This window comes from Littorina saxatilis, linkage group LG8, assembly GCF_037325665.1.
Source record: "Littorina saxatilis isolate snail1 linkage group LG8, US_GU_Lsax_2.0, whole genome shotgun sequence".
Taxonomy (NCBI): domain Eukaryota; kingdom Metazoa; phylum Mollusca; class Gastropoda; order Littorinimorpha; family Littorinidae; genus Littorina; species Littorina saxatilis.
Genome location: NC_090252.1, coordinates 45,439,057 through 45,462,645, shown reverse-complemented (window position 1 = coordinate 45,462,645; position 23,589 = coordinate 45,439,057). Strand labels below are relative to the sequence as shown.

At 41.9% G+C, this 23,589-nt stretch overlaps 1 protein-coding gene across 1 annotated transcript in view; it reads left to right on the top strand.

Annotated features, from left to right (window-relative positions):
* Positions 1–451: 451 nt before the first annotated feature.
* The window catches only part of LOC138973665 (uncharacterized), a gene marked incomplete in the record, with an annotated part of 68,488 nt that continues 45,350 nt past the window's right edge, over positions 452–23,589 (top strand). Inside the window, 2 exon segments of the mRNA XM_070346396.1 lie at positions 452–1,010; positions 21,357–21,452. Of these exon segments, the coding sequence (XP_070202497.1) occupies positions 612–1,010; positions 21,357–21,452 (495 nt within the window).

The window sequence follows — 23,589 nt, the reverse complement described above, 5'->3', positions numbered from 1 at the left end:
CAAGGTATATGATCAGTGTGTGTGAAAATAAAAGTCCGTATCAATTTCAAAAGCAAAAGTTAAAGTTCAGAGTGAATAAAGAGGGCGTGTCCTTTCAAGGTCACGCGCTGACTGGCCGAGGAAGTCCCGAAACGGGAACCCCCCGGCCTCATTTTCAGGCGAAGACAAAAATACGTCACGATTTGTTTACCTTCTGGGCTACGTTCAAGTGCAGAGTCGCACGCAGTTCGGCATTTCGCACAACCATACATGCAACCCAAAACACAATCTTTTCACAAGAGTTACACAACTAGAGAAGAAAACTAACTACACCTCAATTCTAAATTGCATTGCTTTTTGGTAAAAAGAGAGAAAAGTGGGCAAACAGAGCACAGGGAAATGTCAGGTTGGTTGTATACTGAACGCAGCACGAACCGGCAAGCGAGCGAAGGGAAGTAACCGCGGAGGAACTGCTTCTGAGGAAGAGGGGTACTTTCGGCATCTGTGAGCAACCCTCGCGTGCGCAGCTCCCCCGAAACACGGCGGAAAGGAAGCAAGAAGGCAGTTTATGGAGAAACTGGCCCCCTCTTCTGCGATCCTGTTTCTCTTGGAGGCTTGCGATTGGCTGAGGCATGGCAGATATAACCCTGAAACTTATTTGGTACAGACTTTCGCTGACTTATAACAAGATGGCGACGGCTGCTAGCACTTGGTACACCGACTTGGACTTCGATAGCTATGTGTTGGACCTGTTGCTCTTAGGATGGTGCGCGGGGGCGGCGATTCTTATGGTGTGCATCAACTCTATAAAGAACGCGCTTCCACCCCCAATCAAACAGCCAGTGGACAGACGCGAATATGTCACCCCGGTTGAAGGAGCGTTGGCGAAATCGCCTGCTCGAGTCGGGGATGGGGAGCCGTGCCAATGGTTCAACACTCTGCTTAGCTGGCTCTACCTTCACTACTACCACCACCCCGTCTACCTGGACGAGTGGGTCAAGTCGCTGAACGAGCAGCTGACCAAACTGGGGGTACTTGTCTTTTTTCAATTCTTTCGTTAATTTTTTTTTTGTCGGCTGAATGTCGTGTGCTAGTTCTATCTTGTCCTCTGCTGCCTCGGTTCATTTCCAGAGCTATTCTTAGGCCGCGAGTGTGTTGAACGTGCCCGTTTGATGGGCGTGCGTGCCGGCTGGTTTGATGTTCGCTGTGTTTAGCAAATTACCTTGGCAACATGCTTGCGGGCGGCTGGCTGCCTGGCATGCCAGAATGTCAGGGTAGTAGCGTACAGTGTACACCATTACATGTGTGTTCTGCATGGGGGCAAAGAGGGCCTTAAGTTACACCTGTTTGTGGGGGGACCCCTCCCTGTGTACAGTTGTGTCAGAATGTGTGTGTACCGCTGTCTTTAGCTGACTGTGGGATGACTGGGTGTTGGCTATGCTCTGCGTGTGTGTCACTCGACTCACTGTCAGTGTGTGTGTGACTGTGTGTGTGTGTGTGTGTGCAAGACATTGTTTTAGTGTTTAGTACATGTGTGTATGTGTGACAGTGTGTGTGTTGTAACTTACATGGGTGTTAACTTACCAGCTTAGAAGTTAGAAGGTAGATTACCCTTCCCCTTGTAGGGTATAAATGTGCGATTGTGTGTGTCCACCCGCTCCATCTAAAGTTAGCTGCTTCTGTGAGTGGGTTGACTGTGTTGGCTGCATCATTGCATACACTTGTGCTAGTGTGTGTGTGAATATTTTGTTTTTATTAAAAAGTTATGCCTGCATACACAGGGATGGCCAAATTGTTTGCCCGATCGCCAGGGGCGAGTACAAAATCCGCTGGGCTAGTAGAAACCGCCTGGCAACTCGCCCGGCTGGCCAATGAAAATTCAGGTCAAATGCAACACTTTTGGTTGTAATAACTAATATCGAGTTTTAAAGCCGTATAAACACTGCAGATCAACTGTGGTATGTACCGGGGCAGCGACATTTCTGCCGGGCTAGTGACTTTCTTGAAGTTACTCGCCCGGCTTGCGAGTTACAAATTTGAGATTTGGCCATCGATCCAACATACATGTGGAGTGTGTGTTCCTGTTATGGGGGTGAAGAGGGTCTTACACCTGCTTGAACTTTGAGAGGGTATTCCTCCAGCTCCTTGTGTCTCTCTCTGAGTCTTGACTCCATGACAAGGACACCTTCTTAAAGCTATACAAAGCCTTTGTGAGACCACTGGTGGAATATGCAAATGTGGTGTGGAGCCCATTCCTCAAGAGACAGCGTCAGGCAACTAAAATTCTAAAGGAGTGCCGTGATAAGTCTTACGCGGACAGACTCAAATACTTAGACCTCCACTCTCTGAAGGGAAGGAGGACAAGGGGTGACCTAATACAAACATATAGAATTATAAATGGGGTGGATGATATTGACATGCACAAAATATTCACATTCAAGCAGACAGACAACACCAGAAACAGCCAGGGAAAAATCCTTGTTCAACACTGTAAGACTAACAAGCGCAAGTTTTCGTTTTCTCATAGAGTTGCTAACAATTGGAATGCACTACCCGCTAACATAAAATTCGCACCCACAGTAGACGCCTTCAAAAACTTCTTGGACAATTCTCCAAAATTTCTTAACCTTTTTTACGACTTTGATTGAAAGCATTGAAAGAATAGAGATTTAGGCATGCAAAGTATCTGACAAAGAAGGGGCACCAATAAGGCCTCGCGGCCTTCGGCTAACAAATATAGCCGCCCCTACATACTACTACCACTACTACTATGCTGCGTAATCTTACACACCTGTGTACAGTATTGTAGGATACTGAGGCAGGCAGTTCATCCTTTGCATAGCTCACACTCACACTGTTCACAGTGGAAATAGCTGCTGTATGCATTGAGTGTGTGTGTATGGAAGGGTGAGGCTTGGACTTGGATTGTTTAACAGTAACACTTGTCAGAGAGAGTACTGCTCCTTGTGTCTCGGGCGGGTGTACGTGTACACGTGTTCACACTTTTGTGTACATCTTTTGTTGATTACAGGTGTGAGTGACAGGGTAAATACCCGCTCCCTGTGTTGTTTGTGTGTGTTGTATGGGGGGGGGGGGGGGGGGGGCAAAGAGGATACCCTTTTACAGTACCTCTTGCTCTGGTGTGTATGCTTACACACCTGTGTACATTTTTCTGTGGTTGTATGTTTTGGTTGCCTTTGGTGTTTGCAGCTGATTTTGGGACTAAGAGTGAGTGTGTCGGGTGTGTGTGGGTGTGTGTGCGCCAGACAGACAGACAGACAACTAGACACAGATAGAGAGACTCAAGAGAGAAAAAGAGAGCCTGAGAGAGAATGTGTGTGTGTATTCCAGCATCCTCGGCATGTTTGTTGTAACTATAAATAACATCAGAATAAGCCTGCAGGCTGTAGTGTAGTAAGATATTTTGGGGATAGCTTGTAGACATCTTTAGCTGAACTTTGTATTGGGTGAATCAGTGAGGGACTGGAAGTGGTAAAATTGACACACTTGTGCAAACTGACACCCACACGGATCCACTGGTTTGTGTGAGAGGGAGAGAGAGTCTGTGACAATGTCAATGAGTGAGACTCTTGCATAGTATGTGTATTAAGTAGTTTGTACTGTTTTACTACATGTACTAAGTCAAGAAAAAAAGGTTTGTTTCTGTCCCCCAAAAACAAAAAACACCGTTTGCTGACAAAAAGCTTATTGTCTTTGTTTAGTAACAAATCCTGTTAGTGTTAGTTTCAATCTGCTGGATATCAGTAGTATACAAATACTCTTGTACTGGTCCGTGATTGACAAGCTGTCAGTTTAATCACAAAAAGATGGCAGAACAATTGTGACACAAATAAATTGAAGAGAGTCAGCAGTAGGAGGGCAGCAGCTGCACAGTGACATAGAAAACACATACACACACAAACACTTTGTGCTGAATAAAGCTGATACCTGAATCTCATCCACATAAAAAAAAAATTGGGGGGGGGGGGGGGATGATTGAGGGAAGAGAGAGTGGTTTGAAGGATGAAACATTGAAAGTGATGGTTGGAACATGATGCTCTGCTTTGCGGTAATTGACTGAATGAGAATTGCGAAACTGATGAAAAACAGTGTAGGCTTAAGGATAAGATAAGGATAAGATTTTATATAGTCCATGAGGGTAACCTCACAGAAATTCGGGCTGCTTTCTCCCTGGGGAAAGCGAGCTGCCATACAGTATACGGCGCTACCCATTTTTTTTTCTTCTTCCTGCATGCGTGTATTCATGTTTCCAAGCCCTGAGACTTAATGCCGTGTGAGATGGAATTTTTTTACACTTTATTCCAAGTCACACGGGTATTTGGTGGACATTTTTATCTATGCCTATACAATTTTGCCAGGAAAGACCCTTTGTCAGGTGGACTTGCATGCAGAAATAATAATGTGCACATGCGCATAGAATATATCATGCATTCAGACAGACAGATACACAGACTAAATTGATACAGACGCCGACACTGCAAGACTGCTGCTGATCAAAACAATGCAAAATTCAAGCACTACATTACAACAATCTACACTTATTCAGCAAGACACTGCTGCTAACACTTATCACAACTAATGGAAGCAGGCTTACCAAGGCAGAAAGCCCTTTCTTTTTCACTATGGTAGACTGTTGTTGAACATTCCTTCTCCACACCTGAAACTAGTGAACACTTACCTTTACCTACCTTCTGCTTCTACCTATACCTGTTCTCCAAGAGTACCCCCCCCCCCCCCCAACCTCCCATTTTTCTCCTGATTTACACTTGGGGTTTCAGACAATGCACTCCAGACAGCCAGATATGCTTCCCTAAGCATGAGTAAAGACTAAAGTTTTCGGTTGCCATAGCAACGGAACAGGTATTCTTTCACCTGTGTGGTTTTGAGCCTCTTCAGGTGGTTTTGAAAATGGGGGTAAGGAAGTTGGTGTGTGTGTGGTGGGGGCGTGGGGGTAAAGAATTTGAATACAGTATTAGTTACTGGATGAGGTCAGACTCAGAGGTTTTTGTCAGTTTCTGTTAGTGTTAGGTTCTGAATGGTTGTGGGTATAGAGTTGTAAGGTGGGATATATTTAAATGGCATACAGAAAATTGAAATTAATTGAGTGTATAAATGTATAACTATAAGTGATACATTCTTGTTAAACTAAGACTGAGAGGTTTGGTCTTTAGTTGCTGTGTCGTTCTAACTAAGAAATTAATGGAGAATGCAATTGTGTCTTACACTTTAAACTTTGACCTGATTGGTAAAGGGTGGAGATTTTTCCAATCTCTCAGGACACCTGCTTGTGCCTTATGATTTTATCCCCCTTTGTGTATGCACGCAAGCACCAGACCAAGTGCGCACGGAAAAGATCCTGTAATCTATGTCAGAGTTTGATGGGTTATAGAAACACAAAAATACCCAGCATGCATCCCCCAAAAGCGGTGTATGGCTGGGGGGGGGGGGGGGGGGGGTAAAAACTGTCATACACATAAAACCCATGAGACTGTTTCAGACAATGATCAAAGAAAAAACATTACTGTTCTACTTTATTGTTTAGATTTTCTAAACCGCTTTTGCAGCAATACCTAATTCAGTGTGACTAAGAGTTGGAATAGGAGAGTGCAAAATTGTCAATCAATATTTTATTGACCGTCTGCACAAACGCCAGCGCCTATCAATCCAGAAATCCATGTACTCGGAAACTGAACGCTCCAAGATTCATTTGCAAACACAGATTGCTTGCATTGAGTGCAAATAATCCTGCCACGCGTTGAAACGTGCACCCAGTCAGCCAGACAGGGAGATGAATAAGAAAGGTATAATGTGCTGTTTCACATTGCAGACTCGGTTGTAGGAGAGGGGGGGGGGGGGGGGGGAGGCGTTAGAGAATAATTGTTTGACTGATTTTGTTATCGAATAATCATTTAATTGTGTAGGTTAAGTAGTATCAACCAAGGTCTGAATCCAGAGAGAGATAGAGAGAGAGAGCAATGTGGCCATGTGTGTGACTGTAAGACTGTATCGGCATTTGTTTTTGCCCATGAGTGTGTGTGTGTGCATGCTTGTACCTGTATCTGCATAGTATAGTAATGTTTGTGTGTGTGTGTGTTTCTGTTTCTGTGTGTGCATTCATTGTGTACGTTGTTTGTGTATGTCAGTATGTGTGTGCATGAGTACATACTATATTATTCTTGTTCATCTTGAATAAAACTGACAGTTCACACATACATATTTGAAATGCATACATGTACAAATGTTTGTCAGGTAAAAAGCACACAGTTACGACATTCATTGTAACTATGCAAGGAATGAGTCAACAGCCAGCATTAGCCATTAGTTTTAGCAAACCAATTAGCAAATGAACCGTTGCTGGCCGGTGTTTAAGTTAATTACCTGCGGTTGTTTAAAGTAATGCATCGGCAGCACTCAGATCCGACCAGCTTTTACCTAGAGTGTCAAGTCAGCATCCTTCCAACCACAAATACTTAAAAAAAAAAAAAAGAGACAAAACGTTAACTGCTGACCCTGTGCAAATTTGGATTTTTCTACTGAAATACTTTTGTAACTCAGACACCAGTGATAATCTGCAAAATTAAGTCAGAGCAACAAATTTCCAGAATATCATCAAATCCATCACCATTCTCTCTCTCTCTCTCTTTCTGCGTGCATGTGAGTGTATGTTAGAGAGAAAGAGAGAGAAAACTGATTGTCCATGAATACAAACACACAGGCATGTATTACTGATCCTCCCCACACTCCCTTGAAATGAACCTTGTGTGTTTAATCAATCAAATGTCTTATGTCTTTGGTCTCTCTCTCTTTCTCTCTCTCCCTCTAAATAATAAGGCTGCATAAGGTTGAAATGTTAAGTAAATATTCAAGTACCAAGTAGAGGGGAATTGCTCCAAGTGGAAGGGTTGCTACATAAATCTTAATCACAAGTTAACTCCCAAACAGATCTGTGGTGCTTAACAATAACAGTTACACAATTGTTTACTTGAGAAGGAATGTAGCTTGAAGGTCTGATGCTGACTGACACTGACACCAGTATTTATGGGGCCACGCTAATGCTATTAGATTGTAAATTATTGACACCAGGATACCTGGGTATGTGAAGCTGGGACTGTCTCTTGTGTTACTGCAACGCACACACACACACAGAGGTTAGCTAGCTTGTTACTGGGGAGGAAATCGTCAGTGCATCACAGGTGTAATTTGTTTAACTCATTGTCTCCCAGGTATGGATATAACCGTACCCACTCATATTGCTCTATCTGACCGGGTACGGATATAATTATCCATACACACAGTCACTGCAGTCGCTTCCTGTAACGTCGATCTAACGCTTGCATTCCAGCGTGTTGATACACAGTGGCTACACAGTTACTACATTTCTGAGTGACCTGCTGCAGCACAACTGGTCTCGGCTAAAAAAAAACTTGGTCAACATAGGTGGGGTAGAAAGTGGTAAAAATTGTGTGTAGGCTGCGGCAGGCAGTTAAATAGATGACTTAATTATTTTGGTCCCTTGAGGTGGAAGGTACAGTCACACCTGTCTGTCTGTAACAGCCAAATGAGGGAGTGTATGGAAAGGTGGAATATGATTTTATCCTACATACGTGAGAGAGACACCCGTGAGATAATAATCATTCAAATCACACATGTGTATATCATGTAAATGAGGTCATGTCAAGCAAGTCTGACAGGGACCTGTTTTCCACTGCTTATGGTGCCAAAGTCACCGAGACAAACATCATTGTACTTGTAGAAACAAAATTTGCGCTCGCTAATTACCCTCCATGAATCTTCTTTAGAACTAACACGTCACGCCACACTTTCAGAGTGATGTTTCTTTGCTTTGACGTAATAGATTGCACGAGGCTTTAGAAGAGATCGAGGTTCCAAAACAAGCGTCTTCAATTTAGCTGCCTCGACTGCAGGACATTTTCAGTAAAATACACGTAAGTACAGTATGTAGGATAAACAGAATACTACATGGCTTGCTGTGTCGTACCAGATTTACACTCGTTGCTTTTTCAAATAGTGAACAGCTCGCTTTCACTCGCAGTTCAATATTTAAAAAAACAACTTGTGTAAATATGGTACGACACAGCAAACCATGTAGTATTCTCTATATTATATACAGAAAACAACTGGCTGGGGATCCTTTGGTTCTGAGTCGTTGTGGGCGGTTTTTGTTGTCAAGGGGACTCAGGCCGCCAGGGCAGGTTCCTTTGTACCTTTAGTAGGTTTTATCCATTTACAGGAGAAGGCATTCTGAAGGATATGCAGACCTGTTTGCCATTACTATTTTGGAGTAATTTATTACTATTTTTTAGGATTTTGGGGAAAAAAATACTCCATTTGAGTCCAGACTACGATTTTCAAATGTGCTTCAAATTAGGTTAATTTGTGTTGCTAATGTTAGCGTTTTGGTCATCAGATTATTATTTTTTTACTTGACCATTACTCTTGTCAAGTTTTGGGGGTAAGCAGGTCTGGGTATGGATGGTCGAGAGGCTATTATTATTATGGAGGGCAGATATTATTGACTAATAGATGTTGTAAATAGAATAAAAACCTCCCTCTTAGGATTTTAGCCCATAAGTCATTGTACTGGTAATGAGATTTTCTCTCTTCACTAGTTTGGGTAAGCTGATGTGTGGGATACTGTCACTCTGCTTACCCCCCGCGTTGGGACGAGAAAGAATTTACCCGATGCTCCCCAGCATGTCGTATTAAGAGGCGACTAACGGATTCTGTTTCTCCTTTTACCCTTGTTTAGTGTTTCTTGTATAGAATATAGTCAATTTTTGTAAAGATTTTAGTCAAGCAGTATGTAAGAAATGTTAAGTCCTTTGTACTGGAAACTTGCATTCTCCCAGTAAGGTAATATATTGTACTACGTTGCAAGCCCCTGGAGCAAATTTTTGATTAGTGCTTTTGTGAACAAGAAACAATTGACAAGTGACTCTATCCCATCTCCCCCTTTCCCCGTCGCGATATAACCTTCGTGGTTGAAAACGACGTAAAGCACCAAATAAATAAAGAAAGAAAAGTCACTCTGCTTAGTAGAATAGGATTATTATGTAAGGAATATTTCAGTCCACTAAATTCGCTTAATCAGTAAAGGATACAGTCCCCACTGATAAATATAATTTTGTCATTGCTGTTTAGATTATGCAGCCTTCAGCTACAGGAAATACTGGCGTCCTGATTTGGCCTATATGGTCCGCTGGACCCAAAAAGCAACAACTAACTAACTAACTACAGGAAATACTTAACAAACAGGAAACTTAACAAATGAAACAAGTACATCGATTGTAATTTAATGCATGTTAAACAAGCGAAACAGTAACACATACATAAAAAAAATATGTTTCTAAAATCTAAATTTTAAAATTTTATTTTGAATATATAGTTGCCTCGTTATTTTGAATCTGAAGCTTATATTAAAGTTATTTAATATGGTCTTGCCTAGCCAACTAGAAGCATTCAGAGGTCTCAGCATGTGTGTGGTAACTTTCTAGTTCATCAAACTTTGAGGTCTGTCATCTTCATGTATTAGCTGTACTGAGTGCAAGAAAAGGGAACATAGAAAAAGAAAAAATACAAGAGAATGATAGTGGAAGTCTGTTGCTTCTACAAGATTATTTGCCAATTAGGAGTTACCTGTCCTGCGTACGCATTTTTATTGGCCATTAAATCCTGTGATGTTTTGCATCAAAAGTAACAGAACCTATGCGCTGGCACGAGGCTTGGAAGAAAAACAACAATGTGAGTAAGCCTGTAAATAACTTTGAGGTAAAGGTACACTCCTTATTATGTAAGCAACTATATATGTTCACCGCGTACCGCCGACGGGTGCAATGGCCTAGTGGATTATGGATAAGACGCCGGCCTCCCATGTTGAAGGTTGAGTGTTCGAATCCCGGCCTCACCTGGTGGGTGGAGATTTTTCCGATATCCCAGGTAAACTTTTGTGCAGACCTGCAAGTGTACACGGAAAAGATCTTGTAATCCATGTCAGAGTTTGGTTGGTAATAGATGCATTACCTTCTTCTTCTTCTTCTTCTGCGTTCGTGGGCTGAAACTCCCACGTACACTCGTGTGTTTTTTTTGCACGAGTGGAATTTTACGTGTATGACCGTTTTTTACCCCGCCATTTAGGCAGCCAATACGCCGTTTTCGGAGGAAGCATGCTGGGTATTTTCGTGTTTCTATAACCCACCGAACTCTGACATGGATTGCAGGATCTTTTTCGTGCGCACTTGGTCTTGTGCTTGCGTGTACACACAGGGGTGTTCGGACACCGAGGAGAGTCTGCACACAAAGTTGACTCTGAGAAATAAATCTCTCGCCGAACGTGGGGACGAACTCACGCTGACAGCGGCCAACTGGATACAAATCCAGCGCGCTACCGACTGAGCTACATCCCCGCCCCAGATGCATTACCAAGTATGCATCCCCCAAAAGTGGAATTAGTGGCATATGTATGGCGACCTTCCCCTGGGGAGGCTTAATAGCGTCCATCCATGCAGTCCAGTCCATAATCCACGGGGTCATTTCGCCTGTCAAGGGGGGTGCTCAAAAAGAAGGCATTTGAGGGAAGGAATGTACCTTTATGGTTTCTTGCAAGAAGAATGAAGACAGGCAGGAAATAAGAGAGATAGATGGTAGCAGGTGTCTGTGATGTCTCTTTATTATCTCAAGTTATTGCCACCTGAATTGTATTGTGTTGAATCAGAGAGGCATGCAGAGACTGCACATGAGGGGGGGGGGGGGGTAGGTAGGGGGTGTGAGGGGGGGGGGTAGGGGGTAGAGCTTGATCAAGATTATAACTGTGAGTAGAGAGGGTCCTCACCGGAAGAGAGAGAGAGAGATTTGGAGAACTGTGGACCAGTGAAAGTCATGACTTCGGGGGGGGGGGGGGGGGGGGGGGGGGAGGGGGTAGGTGGACTTTGGAGGTGAATACAGATAGAGAGAGTCACAATTGCTTTACAATTGAAACAGAGGGAGGTCAGAGAGTCTAGAGTATTGGTACTTTTTGACATTGGACCATTAGAACCAGAGATTCACAGTCACAAAAATTTAGAATTTAGTCCAGAGACTGAGTCATAGAGCTTTGAAATGAGAGAGAGAGAGAGAGAGAGAGAGAGAGAGAGAGAGAGACAGACAGACAGACAGACAGACAGACAGACAGACAGACAGACAGACAGACAGACAGACAGACAGACAGACAGACAGATAGAGAGATAGAGAGATAAAGAGAGAGATTCTTCCACTAACTAAGTAATAAAAACATGAATAAAATAGGTAGTGAAAACAAGGAAATACCAGCTGAATATAGAAAAGGTTCAAAGTTCTGGCGATGTTCAAAGCATAACAAAGAGCGTGTCTCGCAAGAGCTGCTCAGATATTGAGCACAGGATATGGGATCCAATTAATGAAGTGAACAGCAAAAGTTTAGCCATGAGAGAAACAGGGGCTCACATCCATGAGAGATGGCATAGGACAAATGTCCTGGACATTGCAAAAGTGATAGGACATTTGTCCTGAACAAAAAATATATCAATAGGACATTTGTTTTAGCAACAAAACGTAAATTTGATTAAAGGCTTACTAACTTACTCCCGTGTTTACAAAGTATAGTTTGCCCACAATCGATGTCAAACGCACCATAAGACCATATAATGACGATATGTCGTCATGCGCGGACCATATACGTGCATTTCAGCTTGTTCTAGCCTCTGAAAAAGTGAGGATGTCAACAACGACACGGAGTTCTCTCCCTTGCGTCAACAGCGCATGTGTTGCCAAATCTATAAATAGGACGATCCAGATCAAAATGAAAATTAACATATCTCAACATTGAAGGGGTCCTAGACCACAATATTTTGCAGGGAACTTAATTTAGCATGTCTCCAGCTGTTGGTAAAGCTATTAACGTGTATAGTCATCGAGTACATATGGCTTTAAACTTGACTAGTTTCTTGTCACAAAGGTAACAGAACAAATAGGCAACTGTCAACCGGCTTGGAGCAATCAGAATTCTTGCAAGCTCTTCTCTATAAAAAAGCACATAAAGTCTTCCCAAGTTTTGTCTGCTTGTAGAGACACATCGCTTCGCTAAACATAGCAAATCAAACTAATGTAAATTGGAAAGTACTGACAATGTCCGGATCAAATGAAAGCATAATCAGGCAATGACCACTTTGTAACAAAAACAATAGGACATAATTATGTCCTCTTGCATGAAAAATGTATTGGACATATGAAAAAAATATCCGTGTATGTCCGATGTGGATGTGAGCCCCTGGAGAAATGAAAGACCCCGCAATTGGACCCAGATGAGCTGCATGCAGATGATATATTGCTTACTTTTGTCTTGACTGACTGCAACTGTGCAAGCAACTGCATTAGCTGGCACAAAGTCAAACAGAAATAATATGCATGCACAGGCATTCCTGAACCCAATTAATTGACACTGTCTAGAGACATTAAGTGCTTGCTGCTGTGCGAGCGGAGAAAATATTCCCTCTTTATCTTTGCTGCTCTGGGCGCAAAACTCCTCCCCAGACACATCGTATGCAGGGTGGACATGGAAATCAACAAAAATGTTGTTAGCTTGCAGAGTGTGCAACAGTTCCATGGGTATAAGATATTAGATTAAACATCAGGTGCATGTGGCTTTAATGAGCCTCAGCTGGAAATTGTTGCCAATTTATTACACTAGGTTATACACCAGAAGTAGAACATTCTGACAGGCAGTACAGTGGAATCCCCCTTTTAAGATCCCCCCCCCCCCCCCCATTTTATGACTCCCTCCTTTTTAAGACCCTGTTTTCTCAGACTTTCTGTTCATAACCTCTGTAAAATTACCCCCATTTTAAGACTCCCTCCTTTTTAAGACCCGATTTTCTCAGATTTGTCTGGGTTTTTAAAGAGGGGGATTCCACCGTATATGCTGGAAGAAAGTGTAATTCATGCATTACCAAAGAAAACTTAAGTTAAAAAACAAAGGATTACTGTACTCACCAATACAAAGACGACACAAGACGATTACGAATTTTCGCTTCTGGAAGCTTCATCAGGAAAAGAACACAAAAGACAACAAAAAGCAGACGCAACACGGAACGAACAGGGTTTGAAAGAAAATGGAGGGGAAACACGCAAAAAGGGGAAGGAACTCTAGGAACGAAAATGAATGAAAGGGGAGAGAAGTGGTTGGAGGGCACAGGCATACAGACTAAAAGTAATACACACTCATAAGGGGGGGGGGGGGGGGGGGAGGGGGGGGAAAGGGGGGGAAAGAAAAAAAAGGAGGAAAAACTTAGGTTATCCCTATTTACTATTGAATGCTTGTGCAGTGGTTCAACCCCCCTGTCAAGACATCCACAAATCAGAGATAATCTGGTCTTAAAAAGGAGGGGTCTTAAACAGGAGGTATTAAATTAACAGAGTCTTATACGAACAGACAATCTGAAAAACATGGACCTCAGACCTGTTTACCCTTACTATTTTGGAGTAATTTATTACTATTTTTAGTGTTTTTTTTGGGGGAAAATACTCCATTTGAATCCAGACTACGATTTTCAAATGTGCTTCAAATTAGGTTTGTGTTGCTAATGTTGGCGTTTGTAACCACTGGGTTACTATTTTGGTCATCAGATTACTATTTTTTTTACTTGACCATTACTCTTGTCAAGTGTTGGGGGGACCGGCACGGTTGGCCTAGTGGTAAGGCGTCTGCCCCGTGATCGGGAGGTCGTGGGTTCGAACCCCGGCCGGGTCATACCTAAGACTTTAAAATTGGCAATCTAGGGGCTGCTCCGCCTGGCGTCTGGCATCATGGGGTTAGTGCTAGGACTGGGTGAGACATGAAGCCTGTGCTGCGACTTCTGTCTTGTGTGTGGCACACGTTATATGTCAAAGCAGCACCACCCTGATATGGCCCTTCGTGGTCGGCTGGGCGTTTAAAGCAAACAAACAAACAAACAAGTGTTGGGGGTAAACAGGTCTGCATGGTCTTAAAGAGGAGGAAGTCTTAAATTGAAGGGTCTTAAAAAGGGTTCCACTGTTCACATTTTCAGGCAGTTTTTATACCTGACATGCCCGCATGCAACAAAGGGGAGAGAAAGCCCCACAGGAATGCAACGTGCATGAAGAAAACCCATCTTGCAGCAAATACCTGAGCGGTAACAGGTGTAAAAGTTATTGGCCTCTTTATCTTAATTTCATTGCTGAGCTGGCATAGGCTTGCATAGTTTTGGGAGTAAGAGCTAGTACCTGAGGTTTAACTGTAACTAAATAACTAACTCAGACATACCTACTGCAATTTCTCCGCGTAATTATGGTACTTAGTCATTTGCTAATTAGCTACAGGCGCCGCATTTCTAGGGAAAATTAGTTTTGACACAGTCAAATTCACCTGTGGTATTTTTTCTCACCATGGTTTGTCTCAGGCTAAAAATAATAACAATCGTGTAAGGTTTACCTAAACTTACAAAATAACGAAGTAATACATTTAAAAGAAAAAGAAGGTTTAACCTTTTATTTAAACAGATACATGTATTTAAGTGAACTTTGCTGTCGCCTGTTGCCCTGTATTATGTGCTAAGGCAAAAAAAAAAAAAGTCTGTTTACGGTATCTCGACCGACCCTATTTTTTCGCGCGACCCTAAACTTTTTGGGGGGCATTTGGGAGAGAAAAAAAGAAGAAAAAAAAGGTCTTTGTTTTTTGGCAAAAAAACTTAATAAATATGGTTTTTTGGAAGAAAAAAAAGAAAGAAAAAAATCCCGACCTACCGACCCTATTTGTTTTGGCCTATGTTACCGTAAACTGAGACTATTTTTTTTTGTGTGCCTAAAGTCAGACTTCCTTCGCTGCTTTCTGAAAACAGTGCAACAACTTCTGAAAAGCGGAATCGGCACATTAGTAAAGAGTCCATTCAAACGCAGACTTTAAAGCAACTTTCCCTCTTCTTCTTCTTCTGCGTTCATGGGCTGAAACTCCCACGTACACTCGTGTTTTTACACGAGTGGAATTTTACGTGTATGACCGATTTTACCCCGCCATTAAGGCAGCCATATGCCGCTTTCGGAGGAAGCAAGCTGGGTATTTTCGTGTTTCTGTAACCCACCGAACTCTGACAATTGGATTACAGGATCTTTTCCGTGCGCACTTGGTCTTGTGCTTGCGTGTACACACGAAGGGAGATAAGCCACTAGCAGATCTGCACATAAGTTGACCTGGGAGATCGGAAAAATCTCCACACTTAACCCACCAGGCGGCCGCGGCCGGGATTCGAACCCTCGACCTTCCGATTAAGAGGCCGATGTCTTACCACCCCGCCCGTCGAACTTTCCATCAACTGAATTAATGGTTTGAAGTTGCTCTAGCCTGAGGAGTTGCTAATGGAAGGGCGCTGGTTCTGTGCGACGCTAATTAGTTTTCGAGATAGGTGTGACTGACGAAGAACAGGATGTCACATTCCAAATAAGCACTACATTGTACTATGTTGCAGGTGGAAGCCGCTGAGATTGCATTTCTTGGGGAGGTTTCCGCAAAAATAGATATTACACGATTTGCGCGAAACAGTTGAGAAGCAGACGATCTCTGAGATCTCTGTTCGTCTCGTGATAACGTTATTTTGTATGATAACGATTCACTTGCAAACTAAAGTATACAATTTGGTGTGTCAGTGGTAAATGTAAATAGAAATGTGTAATACAGACAAAGCAAACAAATAAACGTGTTTTTTTCTCGTGAAAATGTTGCGTTGTGCGGGTGTTTGGCTGCATGGCCACGTGATGTACACAAAGCAAAGTGCGGGACGGACTCTGCTCTGTGCTGTAACACTGGCAAGTTCAAAACACGAGAAAAACGATTTCGTTATGCGGGCAGCCACGGGGGATGTATGTATTTTTCAAATGGTTGTAAAATAAGTCTTGTATTTATCACCGTACTCCGGCTCTGTTCTTTTTTTCGACACACCTAAACTCGTTATTTCTTGTGAGCGACGCAGCATTATGCTGAGTTGGCAAAAACTCTACCATGTGAGCGGTCCCGACGATTTAGTTTGGGTTTAGTTCCGATTAAGCATGAGCGACTTGAAATCTCAGTTGAGCACTGCTCGACTCCACAGCGATTAAAACGCCACTTGAAGCAAACTTTTATTTATTGCACTTCCTGATTCGTTAGGTCTACCCAGGAAATCTATGAAGGCAACTGGACAAGCCCAAATATGCAAGTCGATGGTGAATCGAGGTTCGGGCGGGACAATTAGCTTAGTCAGTAGTGGCGCTGGCTTGATAATTAAACAGTTGTCGCTATCGGTGAGAGATTTATTTCCCAGAGACTCATCTTTGTGCAGACTCTCCTCTGTGTCTGATCACCCCCGTGTGCATGCATGCGCACGATAAAACTCCCAAGTTCACAGAAAATGTCCATGAGGGTAACCTCACAAGATCGATGTTAAATTTTATCATTATCCTTATCCTTTTTTTTTAAACCTCAGTTGCATGCAGGTTTGCTACTACAATTATGTGTGTATGTGTGTGTGTGTGTGTGTGTGTGTGTGTGTGTGTGTGTGTGTGTGTGGCTTCGAGCAAACCTTCTTCATAGGTCTTTTCTTTTCTCAGTCAAATGTGTACATTTTTAAATCAACAAACTTTATCAGTAAACTAATATGTTTAAGTAAATAAATAAATAAAAATAATCATAACATAAATTTATTCCTAATGTTCAGCTCAGTTTCCAATAATACACCCAAATCTAACTCTTTTCCATATTTAAATTTTCCAATGGTCATTTTGGTGATTAAAATACAATAATTCACAAAATAAATATAATCATTTTTCAAACTTTCCTTAAAATAACCAAAAATACATTTTCTTCATTCAAAATAATGGCAACATGTATTTTCTTATAAACAAAATCTTTACATATTTTCCAACCCTTCATCACCTCTTGGCAACTAAAAAAGACATGTTCAAGGGTGTCTAATCATTATCCTTATCCTCAAAACTTTTAAGCTTTCGCACTCAGTTCACATGGGCAGCTATTTTCAACCAACTTGGTCCTGACAAAAATCACTTGACATTAAGTGGATGGAAAGTTGGTTGTGAGTCAGCACATTTGTGAACAGCACAATTGTGACCCTCCACCACGAAATGAGTCGCATGTCACCTTTGCATGATTTTCATATTTTTACATTTTCCTAAAGAGTTTTTTATGCTCTATCCAGTGGTGAAACCCGTTTTAGAAAAGAGCGAAAACTGTTTGAGTTATAAGCCTGTGACTAAGGTAACCCTCACACTGTTACCAGACACTCCACTGGCTTAAATTAAGCCTAGCGCAGAACCGCGCGAGGTGACATGCGACTCATTTCGTGGTGGAGGGTCACAATTAGTTACAGATTTCCAGGTCTGCTTATGTACCAAGGAGCACATACACAGTACTGCCTCAGGGTTCTAACAGTAGGGGAATAACTATAAGTAACAAGGTCTGGATAACGGAATGTGAATTGAATAGGAAGGCAGGCTGCTGGCTGAACTGACCGGTAACAAAATGACCACAGGTGGTCATAATGAAGGGCTGAGACCTTGTGGCTTGGGGGATGAAGTCTGTGTTAAAGTGATGGTCTCTCTGTGTAGTGTACTATACATGTACTAAGTGTTCGTGCAAGTACTGGTGGTAATACATTCTCTAGCTTGATACTCTGTAGTTGTTACTTGTTTATCTCTTTGTGTGTTAGGGAGTTTGTGTGTTAGTGTGTGTGTGTGTGTGTGTGTGTGTGCATGTGCGTTTTGTGTGCATGTGTGTGTGAGAGAGAGACAGAGAGAGTGAGTGAATGAGTAAGTGTGTGTGCATGTTTGTGTCTAGAAAAAGAGAGAGTGAGAGTGTTTGTGTGTGTGTGTGTGTGTGTGTGTGCTTACGTGTTCTGGCGTTTACATGTGCGTGTGTGAGAGACTTGAATTGAATTGAAATTTATTTTACGAGGGTGACAGAATAAGCAATGTATACATGCTTTTTTTCATCCGGCCCTCGCCCATTGAGGGGTAACAAACAAGAAGAAATAAAAGATAAGTTTATTCTATAGTACAAATTAATGACATATTTACCATAATTAACATGTCAAGCAACCAATAAGACATTTTAAGATGCATTGTGATTCTTTAGCAATGCTTGAAAATTATATATAACAAAGAAATATGTGTTTGTATAAAAATAAAAAAAATCCTACATGAACTATATAATCATGTTTTTCAATATAATGAGAGAGAGAGAGTGAGAGTGATGGAGAGAGTGTGTCAGTGCGTGGGTGTGTGTGTGAAAAGAGAGTGTTTGTGTGCACTTGCAGTTGCATGCATGCTTCCAACTGACTCGGCGGTAAAGATATTAGGTATATAAAACCAGCTTTAGATAATGTTCACTCTTCGCTCCCTTATCTCTTGGGACACTTGTTTTAGGCACACACAAAAAAAAGTCTGTTTAAGGTAACATAGGCCCAAAAAATAGGGTCGGTAGGTCGGGTGTTTTTTTTCTTTTTTTTTTCCTTCTTTTTTTTTCCAAAAAAACATATTTTTAAATTATTTTGCCAAAAAACAAAGACCTTTTTATTTCTTTTTTTCTCTCTCCCAAATCCAAAAAAAAGAGTCTAGGGTCGCGCGAAAAAATAGGGTCGGTCGGGATTCCGTAAACAGACTTTTTATTTTTGGCCTTACACTTTACAGGCAATGACACAGCATTATTGTTTTGGGTGTGAAAATATTGAAAGTAAGTTCCTTTCCTTTTGGTCAAAATATGCAATTTTAATTGCTAATGGGCTTGAACCTGATTTGTCTGTGACTATAATTATGACAATTATGCTAATGAGAGAAGATCAACCCCAGTAGGTCCAACCCAGCTTAGGGCAGCTGCATAATTTACAGTTATAATTCACTGAGTAAAACCGGCACGGTGGCCTAGTGGTAAGGCGTCCGCCCGGTGATCTGGAGGTCGTGGGTTCGAACCCCGGCCGGGTCATACCTAAGACTTTAAAATTGGCAATCTAGTGGCTGCTCCGCCTGGCGTCTGGCATCATGGGGTTAGTGCTAGGACTGGTTGGTCCGGTGTCAGAATAATGTGACTGGGTGAGACATGAAGCCTGTGCTGCGACTTCTGTCTTGTGTGTGGCGCACGTTATATGTCAAAGCAGCACCGCCCTGATATGGCCCTTCGTGGTCGGCTGGGTGTTAAGCAAACAAACAAACAAACAATTCACTGAGTATGGTTCTGTTGTGGCCTTCTATCATGTGTGCATACAGACAATCAATTATGAACAGCCCGCAGTCTCCCATCTAACAATTACAGTGACCTATCGGGTCGAAGTTCATGTGAATGTTTTATTTTGTTTATAATTTAAACGGTCCATAATTTCTTATTTGGGGTTATTCCTGATTTTTTTAAAGTTAGCAGTCTATTTGTTTAGGATTTCTTACAGCTTTAAACACAAGTGACACAAACATTGAACGCTAAAGAAGACAATAATACGTAAGTATCGCTGTACATTTATGGTATTTTGAACGCTCGATGAAGGATGTGAAGTACAGTATAACAGTACTGCAGTCACCGAGTCGACTTGAAATATAATTGCAGAATGGATAAAGACATTTTAATTCATTCTTCTTGGAGTAGGTCTGCTTGGTATGAGTCGTTATCTGTGACTTCGGGTACAGGTCTATGTGTGAGTGAAATATGAACACATACAGCTACCACGCCAGTCCCCCCACCCCCAATAAATCAGTCACCGAGTGGGCTTGAATAAAATGTAGCAGAACGGATACAGACATTTTAAATAAATTTTTTAGAGTAGTTCTGCTTGGTATGAATTTTTATCATTGACTTCGGGTATACCAGGACAGGTCTTTGTGTGAGTGAAAATTGTGAACATATACAGTTACCAACCAACCCCCCTCCCCACCACCCCCCCCTACCCCCCAAGTGAATCAGCAGACCGTGAGACATCATAATTGCAGACTCACTCCTAATACAAGTGAACATTTGAACTATCTTATCTTATGGAACATGAAAGTGAAAGAGGTAATTAATGAGTTATCATATCATACAAAGATTACTTTCTTTAATTTGGTTCAGTGGCATTGTGCGTGCATGTGCGTGCATGCATGCATGCGTGTGCATGCATGTGCTATGTGTGTGGGTGCACATGCAGGAAAGAGAGAGAGACAGAGAGAGAAAGAGATTAAAGGGTGGTAATGGAACTTTAGATAGAGGTTTAGCGATGGATTTTCTAGTTCAACCTGTCCTTTACATCTAATAAAAAATTCTAGAGAGTGAGATACAGAGAGAGAGAGAGAGGTTGTGTCACTCTTACTGTCCCTGTGTATGTGTGACATTTCTGCTCATTTTTACATTTAGTCAAGTTATGACTAAATGTTTTAACATCGAGGGGGGAATCGAGACGAGGGTCGTGGTGTATGTGTGTGTATGTGTGTGTGTGTGTGTGTGTGTGTGCGTGCGTGTAGAGCGATTCAGACCAAACTACTGGACCGATCTTTATGAAATTTGACATGAGAGTTCCTGGGTATGATATCCCCATACGTTTTTTTCATTTTATTGATAAATGTCTTTGATGACGTCATATCCGGCTTTTCGTGAAAGTTGAGGCGGCACTGTCACGCCCTCATTTTTCAACCAAATTGGTTGAAATTTTGGTCAAGTATTGTTCGACGAAGCCCGGACTTCGGTATTGCATTTCAGCGTGGTGGCTTAAAAATTAATTAATGACTTTGGTCATTAAAAATCTGAAAATTGTAAAAAAAATATTTCTTTTATAAAACGATCCAAATTTACGTTCATCTTATTCTCCATCATTTGCTGATTCCAAAAACATATAAATATGTTATATTTGGATTAAAAACAAGCTCTGAAAATTAAATATATAAAAGTTATTTTCAAAATTAAATTGTCGAAATCAATTTAAAAACACTTTCATCTTATTCCTTGTTGGTTCCTGATTCCAAAAACATATAGATATGATATGTTTGGATTAAAAACACGCTCAGAAAGTTAAAACGAAGAGAGGTACAGAAACGCGTGCTATCCTTCTTAGCGCAACTACTACCCCGCTCTTCTTGTCAATTTCACTGCCTTTGCCATGAGCGGTGGACTGACGATGCTACGAGTATACGGTCTTGCTGCGTTGCATTGCGTTCCGTTTCATTCTGTGAGTTCGACAGCTACTTGACTAAATGTTGTATTTTTGCCTTACGCGACTTGTTCATTGTTTTTGTGGGGTTTTTTCCATTTTTTTTCCCCATTTTTCATTGTTGTTATTTATGGAATTCTTGTCTTCTTGTCTTTCCAGGGACCTGTCCAGAATCGGTTTGAGAGCATCCAGCCTGGCAGCCTGCCGCCCAAAATCCTCACCGTGTCGTCTCGTGCAACACCAGACGGCAGCATTGTAAGTAATCAGTTCATGATGGTCATCTTCTTGCTTCACGAATCACATCTAATTCTGTATTTTGGGCCTCCAGAGCTGCCAACTGTTACGCATACAACAGGGATGGCCAAATTGTCCGCCCGGTCGCCAGGGGCAGGTAAAAAATCCACCGGGCTAGTAGAAACCGCCTGGCAACTCGCCTGGCTGGCCAATGAAAATGTTGGTCAAATGCGACCCTTTTGGTTGTAATATCGGGTTTTAAAGCCATATAAACACTGCAGATCAACTGTGGTATGTACCGGGCCAGCGAAATTTCTGCCGGGCCAGTTACTTTCTTGAAGTTACTATTTTGAGATTTGGCCATCCCTGTACAAATTGCTACTCTGTAACACCAAACTTACAAATTGCTATGCTCAAACAAATAATGTATTTTAGCATGCAACCAAACCCTCTTTCTTGTGACTGTATTAAAGCCCTGGTATTGATTTCTGATTCTCACTCCGTATCATCTACACTGAAAAGCTGCACTGTAGACACTCTCTAAAGCCCGGCATTATTATGTTCCTGCTTTCTAAATAACCTTCACACAAAAAAAAGTATATTCTTGCGTGAGATACATGTATCAAAAATGCAGATCTATGTGTGAATACATTTTAGACAATACTGAACACTGAAACATCATTTGCTACGCGAACAATTCCCCCCAAAATATAAATTGTTACGCCTGAGGCTAATCACAGGAATTGGCAGGTCTGAACCATCTTTAACGACCCCGTGTAATAAAGCCTTACCCCCTGTTTCCATTTTTCTGTCTCACTCAACGTTTTCAGTTTTATTTCACACACTCATGTTCCTGTGAAGGAATCTCTGCTAAATCTACAATGTCTGCATTTCTTGAAATTCCATACCTCTCATGTCATATGCATCTTCTTGTGCAAACTTTCAAAGTTCGAAACCTCTTTTTAAGTCCCTCTCTCAAAGTCAAAGCAATACATGTACCGTAAAATCCCTAGCAAACGCCCAGTATCTAGCAAACGCCCACCCCCCACTTTTGGCCAAAAGTTGTGCAGAGGGGTCACTACCTAGGAAACGCCCACCCCTTTTTTGTTTAAAAAAAAATGTGTTTTTAGGACATTCGGCCTCCTTTATCTACGATTTGTGCACACTGTTCGATGATTCGACGCCTTTTTTTCTTCTTATTTTTTCTATCACAGAACGTTGATCTTTATTTGTGTAAACAAACGGTGTGTTTATTTTTCATTAAAATTGCATAAATCACATGTTGGATCACTTTTTATTTCTTGTGAAAATGTGATGACACTTTATCTTGCAAAGGGGTGTAGTATACCTAGCAAACGCCCACCCCTTACTTGTACCCGAAATCTGTGCTGCGGGGGGGTGGGCGTTTGCTAGGGATTTTACGGTATGTGTGTACGTTTAACAATGTACGCCCAGTTTGCTTAGTGCTTTTGTTTGTTTGTTTGTTTGCTTAACGCCCAGCCGACCACGAAGGGCCATAACAGGGCGGTGCTGCTTTGACATATAACGTGCGCCACACACAAGACAGAAGTCGCAGCACAGGCTTCATGTCTCACCCAGTCACATTATTCTGACACCGGACCAACCAGTCCTAGCACTAACCCCATAATGCCAGACGCCAGGCGGAGCAGCCACTAGATTGCCAATGTTAAAGTCTTAGGTATGACCCGGCCGGGGTTCGAACCCACGACCTCCCGATCACGGGGCGGACGCCAATTACCACTAGGCCAACCGTGCCAGTGCTTGCTTAGTGCTTTGGTTCTTGTTGTTTTACCTCAGTTATATGTATGCTTAATTGTATGCTTGTTTGATTTGTGCTAGTTTATTTTAGAATGAATTTGTAAAGCGTCTGGAGCCAATTGATGGGACTCGCTCTATAGAAAAGTTATTAATTATTATCATTATTATTATTATGTATAAAACATGTACTTATGATGAACCGGCTGTACTATGTACAGTGGAACCCCCCTTTTAAGACTCCCTCCATTTTAAGACCTTGTTTTCTCAGACTTTCTGTCCATATTAACCTCTGTAAATTTCTCCCCATTGTAAGACTCCCTCCTTTTTAAGACCGGATTTTCTCAGATTTTTTTTAGGTCTTATAAGGGGCGGGGGGGGG